The sequence below is a fragment of the Stegodyphus dumicola genome, chromosome 4 (genome assembly GCF_044657685.1).
Source record: "Stegodyphus dumicola isolate Sdum_Otavi_A_Nest chromosome 4, ASM4465768v1".
Taxonomy (NCBI): Eukaryota; Metazoa; Arthropoda; class Arachnida; order Araneae; family Eresidae; genus Stegodyphus; species Stegodyphus dumicola.
The window spans coordinates 57,233,464-57,247,899 of NC_140771.1; the positions used below are offsets into that span (position 1 = coordinate 57,233,464).

At 32.7% G+C, this 14,436-nt stretch overlaps 1 protein-coding gene across 4 annotated transcripts in view; it reads left to right on the top strand.

Annotated features, from left to right (window-relative positions):
- The window catches only part of LOC118194866 (DAZ-associated protein 1-like), an 84,118-nt gene that overhangs the window by 61,498 nt on the left and 8,184 nt on the right, over positions 1 to 14,436 (top strand). For 2 of the 4 annotated variants that reach the window (XM_085814935.1, XM_035366078.2), the window contains 2 exons: positions 4,370 to 4,543; positions 6,480 to 6,542. In XM_085814935.1, coding sequence (XP_085671061.1) covers positions 4,370 to 4,543; positions 6,480 to 6,542 — 237 coding nt within the window. The remainder of the gene's footprint in view (positions 1 to 4,369; positions 4,544 to 6,479; positions 6,543 to 14,436) is intronic. The other 2 variants (XM_085814936.1, XM_035366079.2) reach the window with 1 other exon arrangement.

Here is a 14,436-nt window from a genome sequence, read left to right on the forward strand (position 1 = left end):
ATTTTTTTTTTTTTAATATTTTAGCATAAAATCTGCTGTGTGGAGCATTACAAGATCGTAGGTGTGTCTCCAGATACAGGGCTAGCATAAGTGATTCAATCATTGCAGAAAAGCTGTATTTTCAAAAGTATTACGCATACGCACATGAAAAATATATGAAAAGAACTATAAACTCACAAGTCGTCTTCTTCTTCTTTTTTTTTTTTTTACTATTACTTTAAATTTCCCGGATAAGTAGAAGGTTGCTTCATCACTGAATATCAACTTGGTGGCGAAATCTTTGGCCTCCAATTCTTCCTGTATGTTTACCCAAAAATCTAGCTGACGCACATAATCCTCTGGCTTTAATTGTTGCTGCAAGAGCTACACATGGTATGGTTTGAAATGCAACTTCCACGCAGTTTTTTGCGGTATTCCGAACATCTGCTCAATTGACAGGACGGATATCTGGACAACAATATTATAAAATGTATGGAATGAGCTTGATTATCATCTGGATGTGTGTCATGTCACCAGAGGGGCATATACTGAATATTTGTGGAGGTTGTATAAACTTGGTGAGTTTGTGGTTCTTTTCCTGTATCTTTCATGTGTGTAAGTGAAGTATTTTTGAAAATATAGACTTTTCAAAACAAATGAATAATTTATGCTAGTCCTGTACTTGAAAAAGTGCTTGGCATAATTTAAGGCCAGCTACCGTATTTCATCATGTAGATGATAGCTGCGAATTTGAAGGTTTTCTATCATGAACCAGAGCTGAGATTTTCCAATTAATGCATGCTGTAAAGAAATGTGGAGAAGCATTAATAAATGAGGATGATAGTAATAGAAGTTTTTCATTGTGATTTCAATGCCCAATCATGAGTCAATCGATGGATGTCGAAATCTGCAGTAGGTTTCTAAATCCAGAAAATACCACTACCAATAGTGAAGAAAGTGATAAAGAGTTATTGAAAACGAAAAAAATTCAATTGACAAATTACTCAAAATTCACAACACAGCAGTTACAGGATTTACCAGTACTAAAGTAAATGAAGAACAAAGACCATTATGTATCATTTGCTCCAAAATATTGGCAGCAGACAGCATGAAACCTAATAAACTTCAAAGACATTTGGAAACACTTCATAGTGAGTACGTCAACAAACCCAGAGAATTTTTCAAATTAAAATTAAAATCATATGAAAAGCAAAAAAACTTTGTCTGAATGAAAAAGCATTAATTGCTTCTTACAAAGTTTCATATAAAATAGCCAGATGTAAAAAGCCTCACACCATTGATAAAAAGCGTATTTTGCCAGCAGCAATTGAGATTGTAGAAACTATGTTTGGAGATAATTTTGCAAACCAATTGCAGTCCATACCTCTTTCAAATGATACTGTTTCCCGTCAAATTACTGATATAGCTGAAGATGTACAGTGTCAGCTTTTCTCGAAGTTGCATGACAAATTATTTTCAATACATTTTGATTAGGCAACAGATAGTAATAAAGACGCTCATTTCATTGCCTATGTTCGATTTTGTGATGATATGTCAATAGTAGAAGTACTTTTCTGCAAACCAATATAACTCAAAGCAACAGCACAAGCATTATTTGCTGTTTTAAATAATTTTTACGTACAAAACAAATATAGAATGGAAAAATAACATCGGAATATGCACCAATGGTGCTCGTTCAATGTCAGGAAGATTCCAATGTATACAAGCACTTGTAAAGCAAAAATCGCCAGAGCACCTGGACACATTGCATGATCCACAGGGAAGCTGTAGCTTCCAAAAAAAATGAGTCCTGGTCTGAATATTATGTTAACTACGGTTGTAACCGTAATAAATTATATAAAAATGAGACCTCTGAAATCAAGAATTTTTTCCACACTTTGTAAAGACATGGGCGCAGCACATTCAGCGTTACTGTTTTATTGTGAGGCAAGATGGTTATCACATGGGAAATTTTTGCAAAGTGTTTATGAATTAAGAGATGATATTGCTATTTTCCTACAAGAGGAAAACAGACCGGAAGCTGAGAATTTTCGCGATGGTTTATTTGTAATGAAATTCAGCTACTTGGTCGACATATTTGAGAAATTTAATACCTTGAATCTTTAACTCCAAGGAGCAAATACACATATATTGGATACGAATGATAAAGTTAATGCTTTTTGTAGAAAATTGGAATTGTGGAGCAGAAATGTAAAGCAAAAAAACCTAACAATGTGTAAAAATGTGGATGATTGTATTAAAACTTACAAGCCCGAAGAACAACATGTAAAAGTGGTTTTTGTAACCATTGAAAATCATTTAGCCATGCTGACAAAGAATTTAAAAATTACTTTCTTGCTGACGACAAACTGATAAAAAGTTACGAGTGGGTAAGAGATCCATTTTAAAATACTCCCGAAGGGCTCTCAATTGCCGAGGAAGAAACCTTCATAGGCTTCACGACTAGTGGAGAAACCAAAAGACAATTTAGTAATAAATCACTCTTTGAATTTTAGGCAGGAGTGAATGATGAGTTCTCTGCACTAAAAACAAGGGCATTTCGCATTTTGTTACCATTTTCAACATCCTACATTTGTGAAACTGGATTTTTTGCGGTGGCTTCATTGAAGACAAAATATAGATCTCAGCTAAATATAGGAAAAGAACTGAGAATGTCTATTTCTAATACTAAACCTTCCTTCGAAAAACTTTGCAAGACAGGCCCAAGGAAGTCACTAAGAATTATTAAAATTGTTTTTAATTTAATAAGTTTTGATTTAGTAATTTTTTAAAATTTAAGAATTATGCAAACATTTATGATACGAAGGCATGCTAAGAAGGTGGGAGAAATCCCTTATAATAATTACAAAACAAGTACTCGATTATGTACAGTTATAAGGTATGTCTCCTATTTTCCTAGGGTGCCTTCATGGTGTAGTGGATCTGCACGCTGGGCCGGTATTCCAGGGGACCGTGGTTCAATTCCCAGCAAAGGCGGTTGCTAATTTTTCATCTTTCCGGCTTTTCCAATTAACCTAATGTCTTTACACAGTCTTGTGGCTATCGAATTATAACTCTAATACCAGACAATAATAGAATTAACAGGAATATGTTTGAAATGCTTTTCAGTGTTACATTAAAATCTTCATTTGAAAACCGAACAATGCATAATCTTCCTATATTTATATTGTTTGATACAGTTTGGAATTTTCCTAAAAGGCTAAAAGATTTAAATTACCTTTTCTTCTTAAGGAGAATTTCAGACAGATAACCTTGAGGTCAATTTCGACAAATGAGTGGCTGTAATTATCACGTATCTTTACAGCAGACTATAGAATCGGAAAGAAAACAAAAATTAGTTAGTTTGCTTAAAATGCAGTCTTCTGAGAAAGGCTTATCAGTACTTGTGTTTCTTTTCATGTGTTTCGCAAACATAGTGAGTCCTGACTGGACTGGGAGGTTGACTACAACCTATGTCTTTACGAAGTGTAGAACAGAAGACAAGATGAGAAGGGTTAAATTTCCCTTTATTAACTACTGAACACAGGTGCTCATACGCTTTGGGATACAGAGACCAACTACTTGTGGTCTGAACGTAAAAATATAAACTATGAACTAAAATAAAAATAAGAGCTGACTCTGAATAACTCACAGAGATAGTTACGATTAAGAATGGCCTTTAACATGTGTGACGTATGTAGTACGCAAACTGCCGAAACTACAATACATTTAAATTACAAGAGGACTAAACCTCTGGCTCTATAGGCAAACAGCAGTAAATTGAAACGCACTTGCAATAAGGTGGTGGCCGGCAAACTCGCCTTCTCTTTCTCTCTCGTTACCTCTATATCATTGGCAAAAAGCCACAACTTAAATACAATTTGCATAACCAAATTAACGCGTTTAATTCTGGCCGGAAGTGGATTCTGGCGCATATTAGGATTAGCAAAATGAAATAAGCAACTATATGGTTTAGTTGATCATCAATTGTTGTCTTTTTTATCAAAGGTCATCTGGAGTCAGAGCTCCAGAGAATAATATTCAGTTTAATGTTTACATGCAGTTGTCAAGTAATACCTACAAAGAATTTTAAAAAAATCATTGCCAAAATTTATCAGTAGACTGTTGACAAGATAACTGGGTACTGGATAGCTAACAAATACCAAGCAACAATATGCATACTGTTTTTCCTGTCATACATATATCGTATAGCAGACATTTTTTATACCCCAAAAAAAAAAAAAAAATTGTTAACGTAAAGATGGAAAGAATTATAGCATTTTCTTAAATTTAGTATGGCATGTTTCATACCTCATTTTTTGTATCTCAACAATTTTTTCTTTTTTTTTAATTAAAAGAATATTTTAGTGAGTCATTTTAATTTAAACAGGCTATGGTGGAACGTATGGAGGTTATGGTGGTCCAATGACAGGTCCTCCTCCACCTAATCCTCCAGCACCAGGAACGGAAAGTTTTGCTGGTTCTGGAATGGGTGGACCTGCTCCTGTAGGACCTGGACCCACCCCTGCTCCTGCTGCAGGACAGACAGGACCTCCACCACCTGGTGAGTAGCTCACACAGATTTTTAAAATTTCTATTAAATTCAGAATATCTGATGATCACTTAAAATTTAAAATGTAAGAATTAGAATAGCCATATACTTAAAAATGTGCATTAAAATACTGATCTGAACTGCATAAAAATACACGATTTGTGAAATGAAAGAAATATTTATTAATAAGAATTTTCTTCTTTTTTCCATTGCAAAATATTAATGCAATTAAAGGAATTGCATAAACAATTAGTAAAGTATATATTATTTGGAAATTAAGCTTAAAAATAAGTTATTTTACTAGTGAAGCCAGAGTTTTAAAGTACAACCAATGACCAACATAATAAAAAAAGGATATGCCTATTTCTCATGTGATTATATTTTTATTCCCATTTTAAATACTTAATGCACCTATAAAAAATCAAAAAGTGGCCTCCCCCCTGCCCTCTTTTTTTTTTTTTTTTTTTTTTTTTGTGTGTGTGTGTGTGTGTCCTCCAAACTGTAGTAAATATATTCTTTCGTATTAATATCTGGGAAAAAGGGGGGAACGTATTTACTCAAGTGCATGGAATTAATTTAGTTCAGTGTACCCAAGTTAATTTGACTGCATTAAGAGGTTAAGTTCAGAATCCATTATTTATATGAACAGTATATAAATATAAAGTTTCAATTAAAATATGTTATCTTTCATGTTTATGCACATAAAGAATTCATTTGTGTGTGGATGGGGAGGCTAGTATTTTGTAAGGCTTTTCTATTTTATGGGTGCATTTTTGGTATTGAATGTTTGATACTGCAAGTATTAGATTAGCATTTTCACCTGAATTACTTATTTTTATTAATAGTATGTTTCTATTTGAAAATATTTCAAAATACAAGTTTTAAAATAGCATTATCTAATAACTGTAGTTTGTTCGAAATTTTCTGTAATTGACATATAATTCTTTGGTGCGATTTCTCTCTCTTTATACATATGCTGCATATACATGTGTGTGTGTGTATACGTGCCTTTACCCAACTGGCTTTTATTTTCGCAAACATTGGTTCTATACATATACTTCCAATTACAGAAATGCTCCAGACAGTGCAAGCATTCATGTTTTACCATTTTTAAATTTAAAAACATTCTTCTGGTTCTACTTATAATTTGGAAACTATAATACTTGCTATAAAAAGTAAAATGTAAAAGGTTTCACTCCCATGAGATATTGAATTTCAAATTAAAATAATTCAAGGTTTAAGTTTTACATATTATATACCATTCAGTGACATTCTTTTATAATTTACTAGTGTCTTTAATTTATAATTTTGTTACATTTGGTATGCTGAAATAATCTTTAATTTTTTTTAATCTAAAAATATGTTCTTAATATTCTCACAAAATTTTGTTGCTTTCAGACCATAATCTGGTAATTGTACTAAAAATTTATTAAAGTGCAAATATTTTTTTCATTTTTAATTGCATAATATGAGTTGCTATGTGCCAATACTGAAGACTGCCAGTGTTTTCTAGACCACTAATTCTAAATGATTCTATGAATAAGATCTCCATTTTTAAAAACTAATATTGATCAATATTTTTCACAATAAAATGCTCATCACTTAATCTCTAACTATTTTCTAAACTAATATTTTGTTTTTAGTTATGTACAAAGGTAAACATTTTGCTCTTCAATTTGTGCATTGTCCTTGAATATGATCCCTGATTTTAAAATCAAATAACTGTCAGTTTTTCGTGTATATACTTATATTTTGTGTGCAGGAATTTAATTTCACAATATGTTATTTTATAATTTATTGTAGAATTATATGTAAATCTAAATGAGTATTTCTTTTATTTTTGAAAGAAGCACAGATATAAAATTTTTGATTGAATTAAATATAACTGAATTATGCTGTTTATTCTGAATTGCGCTTGATTTTCAATTTTGCATGTTTGTTCGTGTAGGCATGGGAACATATCCGCAAGAGCCATCTAATTTTGGTCCTAATAGAACTGGATTCGGAACTGGTAAGTTATTGATTTTGAATAATTAAAAGAAATGTTCTTTTCTTTTTAAATAACTATTTTTACTCTTTCAAGATGGAACATGTTCCTTCATTTTTTGTTAAAATTATATCTATTGTACTCTCTTTAAATAGGGGAAAAATCTGTACTCCATGATATAGATTTCTCTTGCAAACTACATTTTTTATGTATCAACTCACTTTTATTATGCATTACTCTGACTAATATCAGTTTTGGTAGAGGGAGAAAATTGTTAGTAATTCCATAGGTAATTAGTGGTATAATTTAAGTTACAGTCAAAAGTCGTTAATCCGGACTCGTCGGGACTATAATCTGGCGATTCCGGATTCTAGATCATCAGTTTAAATCTGGTAAGATGGCATGCAGAAATTATAAAATTAAAAATATGAAACCGTAATTTATGAAATAAAGAACAACTATCATCTAACGGGTATCAAAATTAAAAAATAAATAAATAAATAAAATTAAAAAAAAGCTTAATATTTATTTGTTTATTTTACTTTCTTTGCTATCAGAAGCAAATTATAATGACGAGGAATTTGATTTAAATCATATCAAAGACGGAGTACTTCGAGATGAAATACTACGTTTAGTAAGGAATTATAAGCCAAATAAAATAAAAACATCTGAAGATAAGGATAGTGCTGACAGATCAACTTCCAATTCATTGCGTGCCGCGGCGTTTCCCCGCCGCAGAGCAGCGTGAAATTGATAAACAGATTTCGGAATGGTTAGATAAACAAAGGATATGCCTTTATCCATTTTTTTTTGCAGCAATTCCACTTTTTGTTTAATGGACTTCGAAATATACTTTCGCTTTGTAGATCCTTTACATATTAGTAAATATATATCGGAAATTCTATTTGACGTAATCGAAAGTTCAAGCTTACTTTTATAAAATTGCTCCAACAGTCTGCAAAAAGTAATAAGCCGGATCTGATTCGAAGATTAAGGAACAACGCAATCTGCAACATTAACTGAATTAGATAATTTTAGCTTAGCTTATACCGTCCGTTATACATTAAACGCGCATTCGTAAACGTATTTTGGGCATGCGTACATGCATATTCGCAGCCGTAAAGGTCTGCGTCAATGCAAAGCATGCGCAATAAGTTTGTAGCTTTGAGGTCCGGATTATAGATCATTCCAGATTATGGGTGTCCGAATTAACGACTTTTGACTGTATAATGTTGTAATCAATTTTTAAATACAGGTTAAAGATAGTTTTGCTTTCTGATGGAAATGCGTATACATCAGTGCCAGTTGTTTTTATACTGCACACATGAAAATGTGAAACTTAACAAAACTGTTACAAAATTAGTGTAAATTATTAGAAAATTTATGGTGAGGACTGCATTCCTTGGGCTATTCATGGACGTGCAAAACAGCTTTCCTTCTGTGTGAGGAGAATAATAAAGACAAAGATAATATTTTATTTAAAAATTTTGATATTAGAAGGAAGGCATTATAAATGTTCTTTCCAAGTCACTATTGTGTTTGAAACTTTTGATCGTCATAAACGAGCTCGACTTGCATTCCATTTGTGCACTACTGTAGGTGCAAATGAACAAAGACCCCACTAGAAGTTTCTTCCTAAATGGTAATGAACACGTCCCACTCGTGAAGTAGGTTTTTGTCACAGTGAATACAGTGGAATGAAATAGGTTCATTCTTAATCATAATAATAATCCAGTGCTTTTGAGCGTTATGAAAAAGTTGAACTTGCATATTAGTTGATTTTACTTCATATAGATGGTGGTGCTACATAATTTCCTGGATAATAAGAATAATTTTGGAGGTTTGTTTAAGAATTTTTAATTGCTATATTTTGAATCCAGGTTATAACAAAATAATGGCATAAAGCACATTTTACTGAATGAGGGATTTGATTCTGAGGAGAAAAATCTTTTATCAGATAATAAAAATGATTCAAATACAGTTATTTGTTTTGAAAGTTCAAAAAATGATTCAAGTGGGGAGAAGATTTTAATAGTGTGAAATGTTGCATTATGTTCCATTTCATATTTCAAAATCTACCATACACAAAGCTGTTTCTAGGTGAATAAATAAATATATATATTAATAAAATTTTTTATTATTATTATACACTTCTGCTCCAAGAATAAGAAACAAAGGCAAAACACAGAATAAAATAAAAACTATTTAATGGACATGCATGAAATTAATCTAAGAGGTTGGTATGTCATTATTAGCCTGCAACAACAAAAACACATGTATTGCATCACATCGTGAAAGACCAAATGGGTCAGAAAAATGTGCAGTGGAAATATCATGCTAATAATGGGTATGATACCCTCAAGCTGAAATGCATCCTTGACATTAGTGATGCAAGATGGCGATAGTGTCGTTGATTGCTTGTGGCAGTAGCACCCATTCCTGTAGTTGATTACTTGTGGCAGTATCATGTCGAAGCCTGGTGCCACATATTGCGACTTGCTATCTGTCGTCTCAGCATGTCCCACACATGCTCTACGGGATTCAGGTCTGGTGATCTAGCAGCCAAGGCAGATGTGGAAGGGTTTAACTCTCCAGGCACTGCTCGAGCTCTATGTGGGCAGGCGTTATCATCCATAAATATTGCTTTAGTACCCATTGCAGATAAAAGGACACACAAGAGGGTGTGGAATTTTGTAGCAATATCGGACAGCTGTGATAGAGCCACCTGGAGTCACTGTTTGCTGCTATCCCAGCCCATTAAAGTAAGCCTCCTCCTCTCTAATGATTTCTTCGATGATTTTTGGTGCCCAACAGTCACAGGACATTGCAACTTGGAAAGTTTAGAAGGATTTTTAAGGCAGGATTTATAGATCCATGATTCTAGAAGAATCCATAAAAATGTGAACAAAATGAAAAATGTCTTTATTAAATTAACTCATAATGGATGTATTTGACCGAAAATTTCTGATGACTTTCTTAATTTTTGGAGAAATTTTGGAAGAACAATGAAAACATAATATTTGAATGTTTTTACATCTGATGAAAGAAGTCTTTTTCTTAACGTGTATCTTCCCTTTATTTTCTCGACTTTTGTCTAGATACAAGCATGGAAAATATCAAAAATGCTTCTAATATTATCGCATGGACAGGCATTTATAGAAAAGGAATTTTTCTATTAATAAATAAATTTAAAACTGACAATTTGAAAGATTCATCGTATATGATACTTAATGCATTGTACACAGGACTCAATGCACTCTAGGCACTTTCCCACCTGATGCACTCTCTGTGGATCATAAATTCTGTTGCCAAGTGCCTTCCTAAATGTCTAAATAACTACTAGTCAAAATGTACGGGAAGGCTTCAAATAATAAAAAGGCGCATAAGTATTTTTTTGAGTGTTATTGCTACAAAATATAAATATTTTGTAACTTTTAATGTGTAATTATCTAAATATCATTTAAGAATCAATATCATAAATTACAGGTATTTTAAACTGTGAAATGGTATTAGATTGTGATCTTAATAGTGCTTTTTTTTAACAAATATTTAAAAAAAAAAAAAAAAAAAAATTATAGTGGCCATGTAAATCTTTAATGACTAAGGGTATCTAGGCTACGTAATTTAATTATTTGTTACTAACTGCTCACCCTTAAAAGCTATTGCTGCAAATTAAAGCTAGTTATTGCCTTCCATTAATGTTTACTGTGGTCACAAGATACAGCAGGGAAATGTAAAAATTAATGTAAAAGTTATTTGCAGCTGATGAGACTCAAAATAATACAAAACAACTTATCACTTCTGGTGCTTTAGTAGCTTATTGGAACTTTAAAGTACATTAACTGGGTTACAACCCTAGCAACTCTATATGAAGCTATGATGCTAAATATGTCAGACAGATAGAAGGTAACCAACTTTCAAAACTTGCCAACTGTGCTTGCATCAGACTTTCAGGTCTGTTCTGATCAGCAGGTCTCTCTCTAAGGCAAGCAGCAGCAGTAACAATAGCCAGTCTTCTGTTACCAGTCATGCTGGTTATGATTTTACTTCTCATTTTAACCTATGCCGTTTGACATACAATCTATGTGCTATTTGCTAAACCTCTAGACTGAGCAAACATGACAAAATAAGACATAATTAAAAAAGGGAGGGTCAGCATAAAACTAACTAATAGTAAAAATAAATAAAATGTCACTAATTGTTTTTTAAGTATGTCCAACTATTATTAGTGTGAAATACTAAATGCTACTTGATAAATTTTTTAAAGTTGGTTTTATTCTCAAATTTGTTTTATAATTATTTTTATAAAATTATGTTTAATAATAATATATCCTGTTTACGGATCTATTTTATTCTTAGGAAGGTATTACAAAGGTTAAGTTCAGCCGTAGATAATATCTTTAGTTGAATTTAGTCGGTTCCCTTTTGCTAACAGGTCCTTAATTTTTTTCATTAATGCTCCTTAAAAGTCCTTAATTTCTATGTGCAGAAATGTGTACAGACCCTGTTCTAGCATCAAGTTGAAGGTGTGGGGATAGAAATAGCCAGAATGTTTGGCATGTGTCTAATAGAAAATACTTGCAAAGTACTCCATCCTTGCATTAAATTATAAATTTAAATATAAAAATTGTGTAAAGGCTGTGAATGTAGGTAGAGAGTATTAGGTTTTCAATTTTTTTAAAAACAAAAACCTCTTCAAATGAAAACCTATTTAAATGCACCTGTTGAACTTATTGAATATACACTGAATATAACTGAATTTCTTAATACATGAAAGTCATAGAAAATGTTGTTATGAACTTAGATAATCAAAAGATTGAAAATTGTAAAAAACATTGCGTGCTCTTGATCCTGCCAGTCTGTTGAAAGCATCATAAGTCCCAAAAGATCCATTCGGTGTCATTCACAATGAGCATTTTGAAAAGTTTCCTATGTCCCATTCTCACAGGAGATCTGCACAAGCATGCACATAAAATTCAGCTGACTTATGATTTAAAACCAAATGCTCATTTGCAGCGGAGGAATTTTGTCGAATGGGTTTGAGGATGCAGTGAGTGGAAGAAAATTTTGTAAGAAACATAAGTGTTTAGCAACAAAGCACAGTTTTATGGGAACAGTGGTCAACAAACAAAACTATTGCATTTGGACAACTGAAATTCAAGAGACACCGTTGTATCCACAACAAATTACTGTGTAGTGTAGATTTTGTGTTGATGGAGTGATAGCCTTGTGCCAAGGTGAAAAAAATGCAGTTTTGGTTAATGGAGAATGGTACCACAATATGATTTCCAGTTTCTTGTAGCCACATTTGCAAAGAATTGATATTAAACACAAATGGTTTCAACAATATAATTCCTGCCATGTGACAATTGCTTTGTTCATTTGCAACAGTGACCATAAATAGCTAGCAAGGCCATGTCACCTTATTCCTTGCAGTTGTTTTCTTTAAAATGTCCTGATATTACATGTTTTATGAAAAGTGCAAGAACTTAAATAGGATATTGAATGTGTTATTAGCTCCTTAGATAAGCAGGTATATGAAAAAGTGATTACAAATTTCATCAAGAGTGTGTGGTGCTGTAGAGCAAGTTATGGTTGATATATGCCAGGCCTTAGTTTTTATTCTTAAATTGAAGCATTTTACCTGTTGGAAGTATGTAAAAAAATATTTTTCATTTTCCGAAGTGCTTTTGTTGGAACACCTTTTAGTTCTAAAATGGTGTATATCTGAGCTAAAATTTTTGAATAAAAGTAAATAGAATTTTGTTTAAAAATAATTTTTATGAATTGCAGCATCGTATAAAATGTAATATGAAGATGTTATGTGTAGAAAATGAAAAGTAGTTACTCAGAAGCATTGCCTAGTGGAGAAATATGGTAACAGGTTTTATAATTAGCACGAAAAGTATAATTGAAAAAATTCTCTGAAGTTTCAGTCATGAAAAATAAGGTGCAATTTTTTTGCTGGGCAGAGGTTCTCTGTCCTCAACTGCTGCAGTGTAAATATAAATATCAGTTGAAGAAATTGATTTGAAAGCAAAAGCTTGGTGTTTTCAAGCTTTTTATTCAGTCAAGTATCGAAGCATCTTTTAGGACTACAAGTCCCACCCTGTGTTTGCATAGTGTGAACAAATACAATAACAGCAATTAATTTAGTAATTAACTAAATGTAACATTACTTTGTGCCGAGTTTTCCTTTATTTATCTCATACTATTAATATCAGAAGATTTTGGGAGTTCTTGCTAAAGATAGTCAGTTTAGAAAGGCAGTACAAGTCAAATTTATGGAAATGTTTAAATAAATTGTTTTTAGTGGGCCGGGCACTTTCTTTAATAGGCATTATCCTTGCACCATTATAAGAGCCGGAAGTGGTGGCAATTTAATCATGAAAGTACTTAATAAGTGAATGCCTTCTCTGAGATTCGAACCCGGGCCCATCCCTATGGCAGTAAGGATTACTAACCGTCTGGGTGGTGAAATGTAATTAAAATAATCTTTGTTTTGTAACAGATCTTTTTTCATGGAGTTTAGCGAAGTGTTGAATCAAGTCTTATGGAAGTGCACACCAGTCTTTTTAAAGTAAATTTTTTTTTATTCTGGTTTGTATTTGACACACTGCAGTTTAATAGCCTGAAGCATTCCACACATGCTCAGTCAAGTTCCAAGTTTGATGCATAAGCTGGTCATTCTGGCCGAGTGACACCTTTTGTTTTCAACTGTTTCAGTATTCTGACATCAGAAGAAATGCTCCACGTGGTTAGCAGAAAATCTGGTCCAACAGCATCTCTAAACAGCTTTTCATGGTGTTTCAAGACCTCATACTCATTTCTATGACTGGTAACAGAACTTTTGTCAAAAATATGCAGCAAAGTTAGTCCCCCCTTTTTTTTAAATGATTCCACCCCCAAACCATGAAATATCTGCCATACAAATTGGATCTTTTACAAGTAAGGGAAGGCAAATTGCATGTTCCTCACTCACTTCAGATCAAAACCACCTAGACTCACATTTTTAGTTACACTATGATTTTTCTTTACTGTGTGCAGTCTGATTCCTGGAATGTCATATGTATCCAAGGTAGTCCTTTGTATTCCCTATCTAGATGTGACTCTGTAATCTTTTTTTTTTTTTTTTTTAATTTAGACTTGATAAATATCTGCAGGGCGGACATCATACTGCAAGGGCTTGTTCCCGGTCAGTAGTCCTCCTTAGCAGTGTAAAAGTAAAAAAAAGTCTGATTCCTGTAGGCCCCATTGGACAAAATAAAACAATCATTTGAAAGAAGCCCCTTTGGAGGATGAAGTGAGAATTCTCATAAAGCTTTTATGCAAGAGTGGAATGATTGATTCATGTTCCCATTGTAGGGAATCACTCACTTATCTAACTAAACTCTGTCTCTCTTTTAGGTAACTTGTTGTCCCATTTATTAAAATAACTCAGAAGAAAATTTAAACAGCCTATTTTTTAAAGCTTTAAAATTAACAGTGCTGCCCTCAACCAATGTAATCTCATGAGCTAGCAAAGGCTGAAGTAATTCTCAGAGATGGGTTATGAAATATCGTAATGGTCACATCAATACCAAAGCTCTCTTTCTCACTTCTAAGAAATTTATTCTTATATATAGCTAATTTGGATCATGGCAAGGACTGACAAAAGTTGCAGATTAAATAATAAGATACTAAAAGATACATGGTTTCAATCAAGAACCAACACTGTCAGTTACATAATGCTTTCTTTAAGCTACCAATGACAGATAATAGTCTTTCAGGTGCAGTTGTTGCTTGTGGCTGGCCCTTGACCATGCTGTATACTTTCTGATTCACTACTTAAAAAATGGTTTGAATAACATGATATCACACTGTGAGAGATATTCAGATCTTGGGCAACTTTCGTCTGCGTATGTCAGTCTTCCAGTTT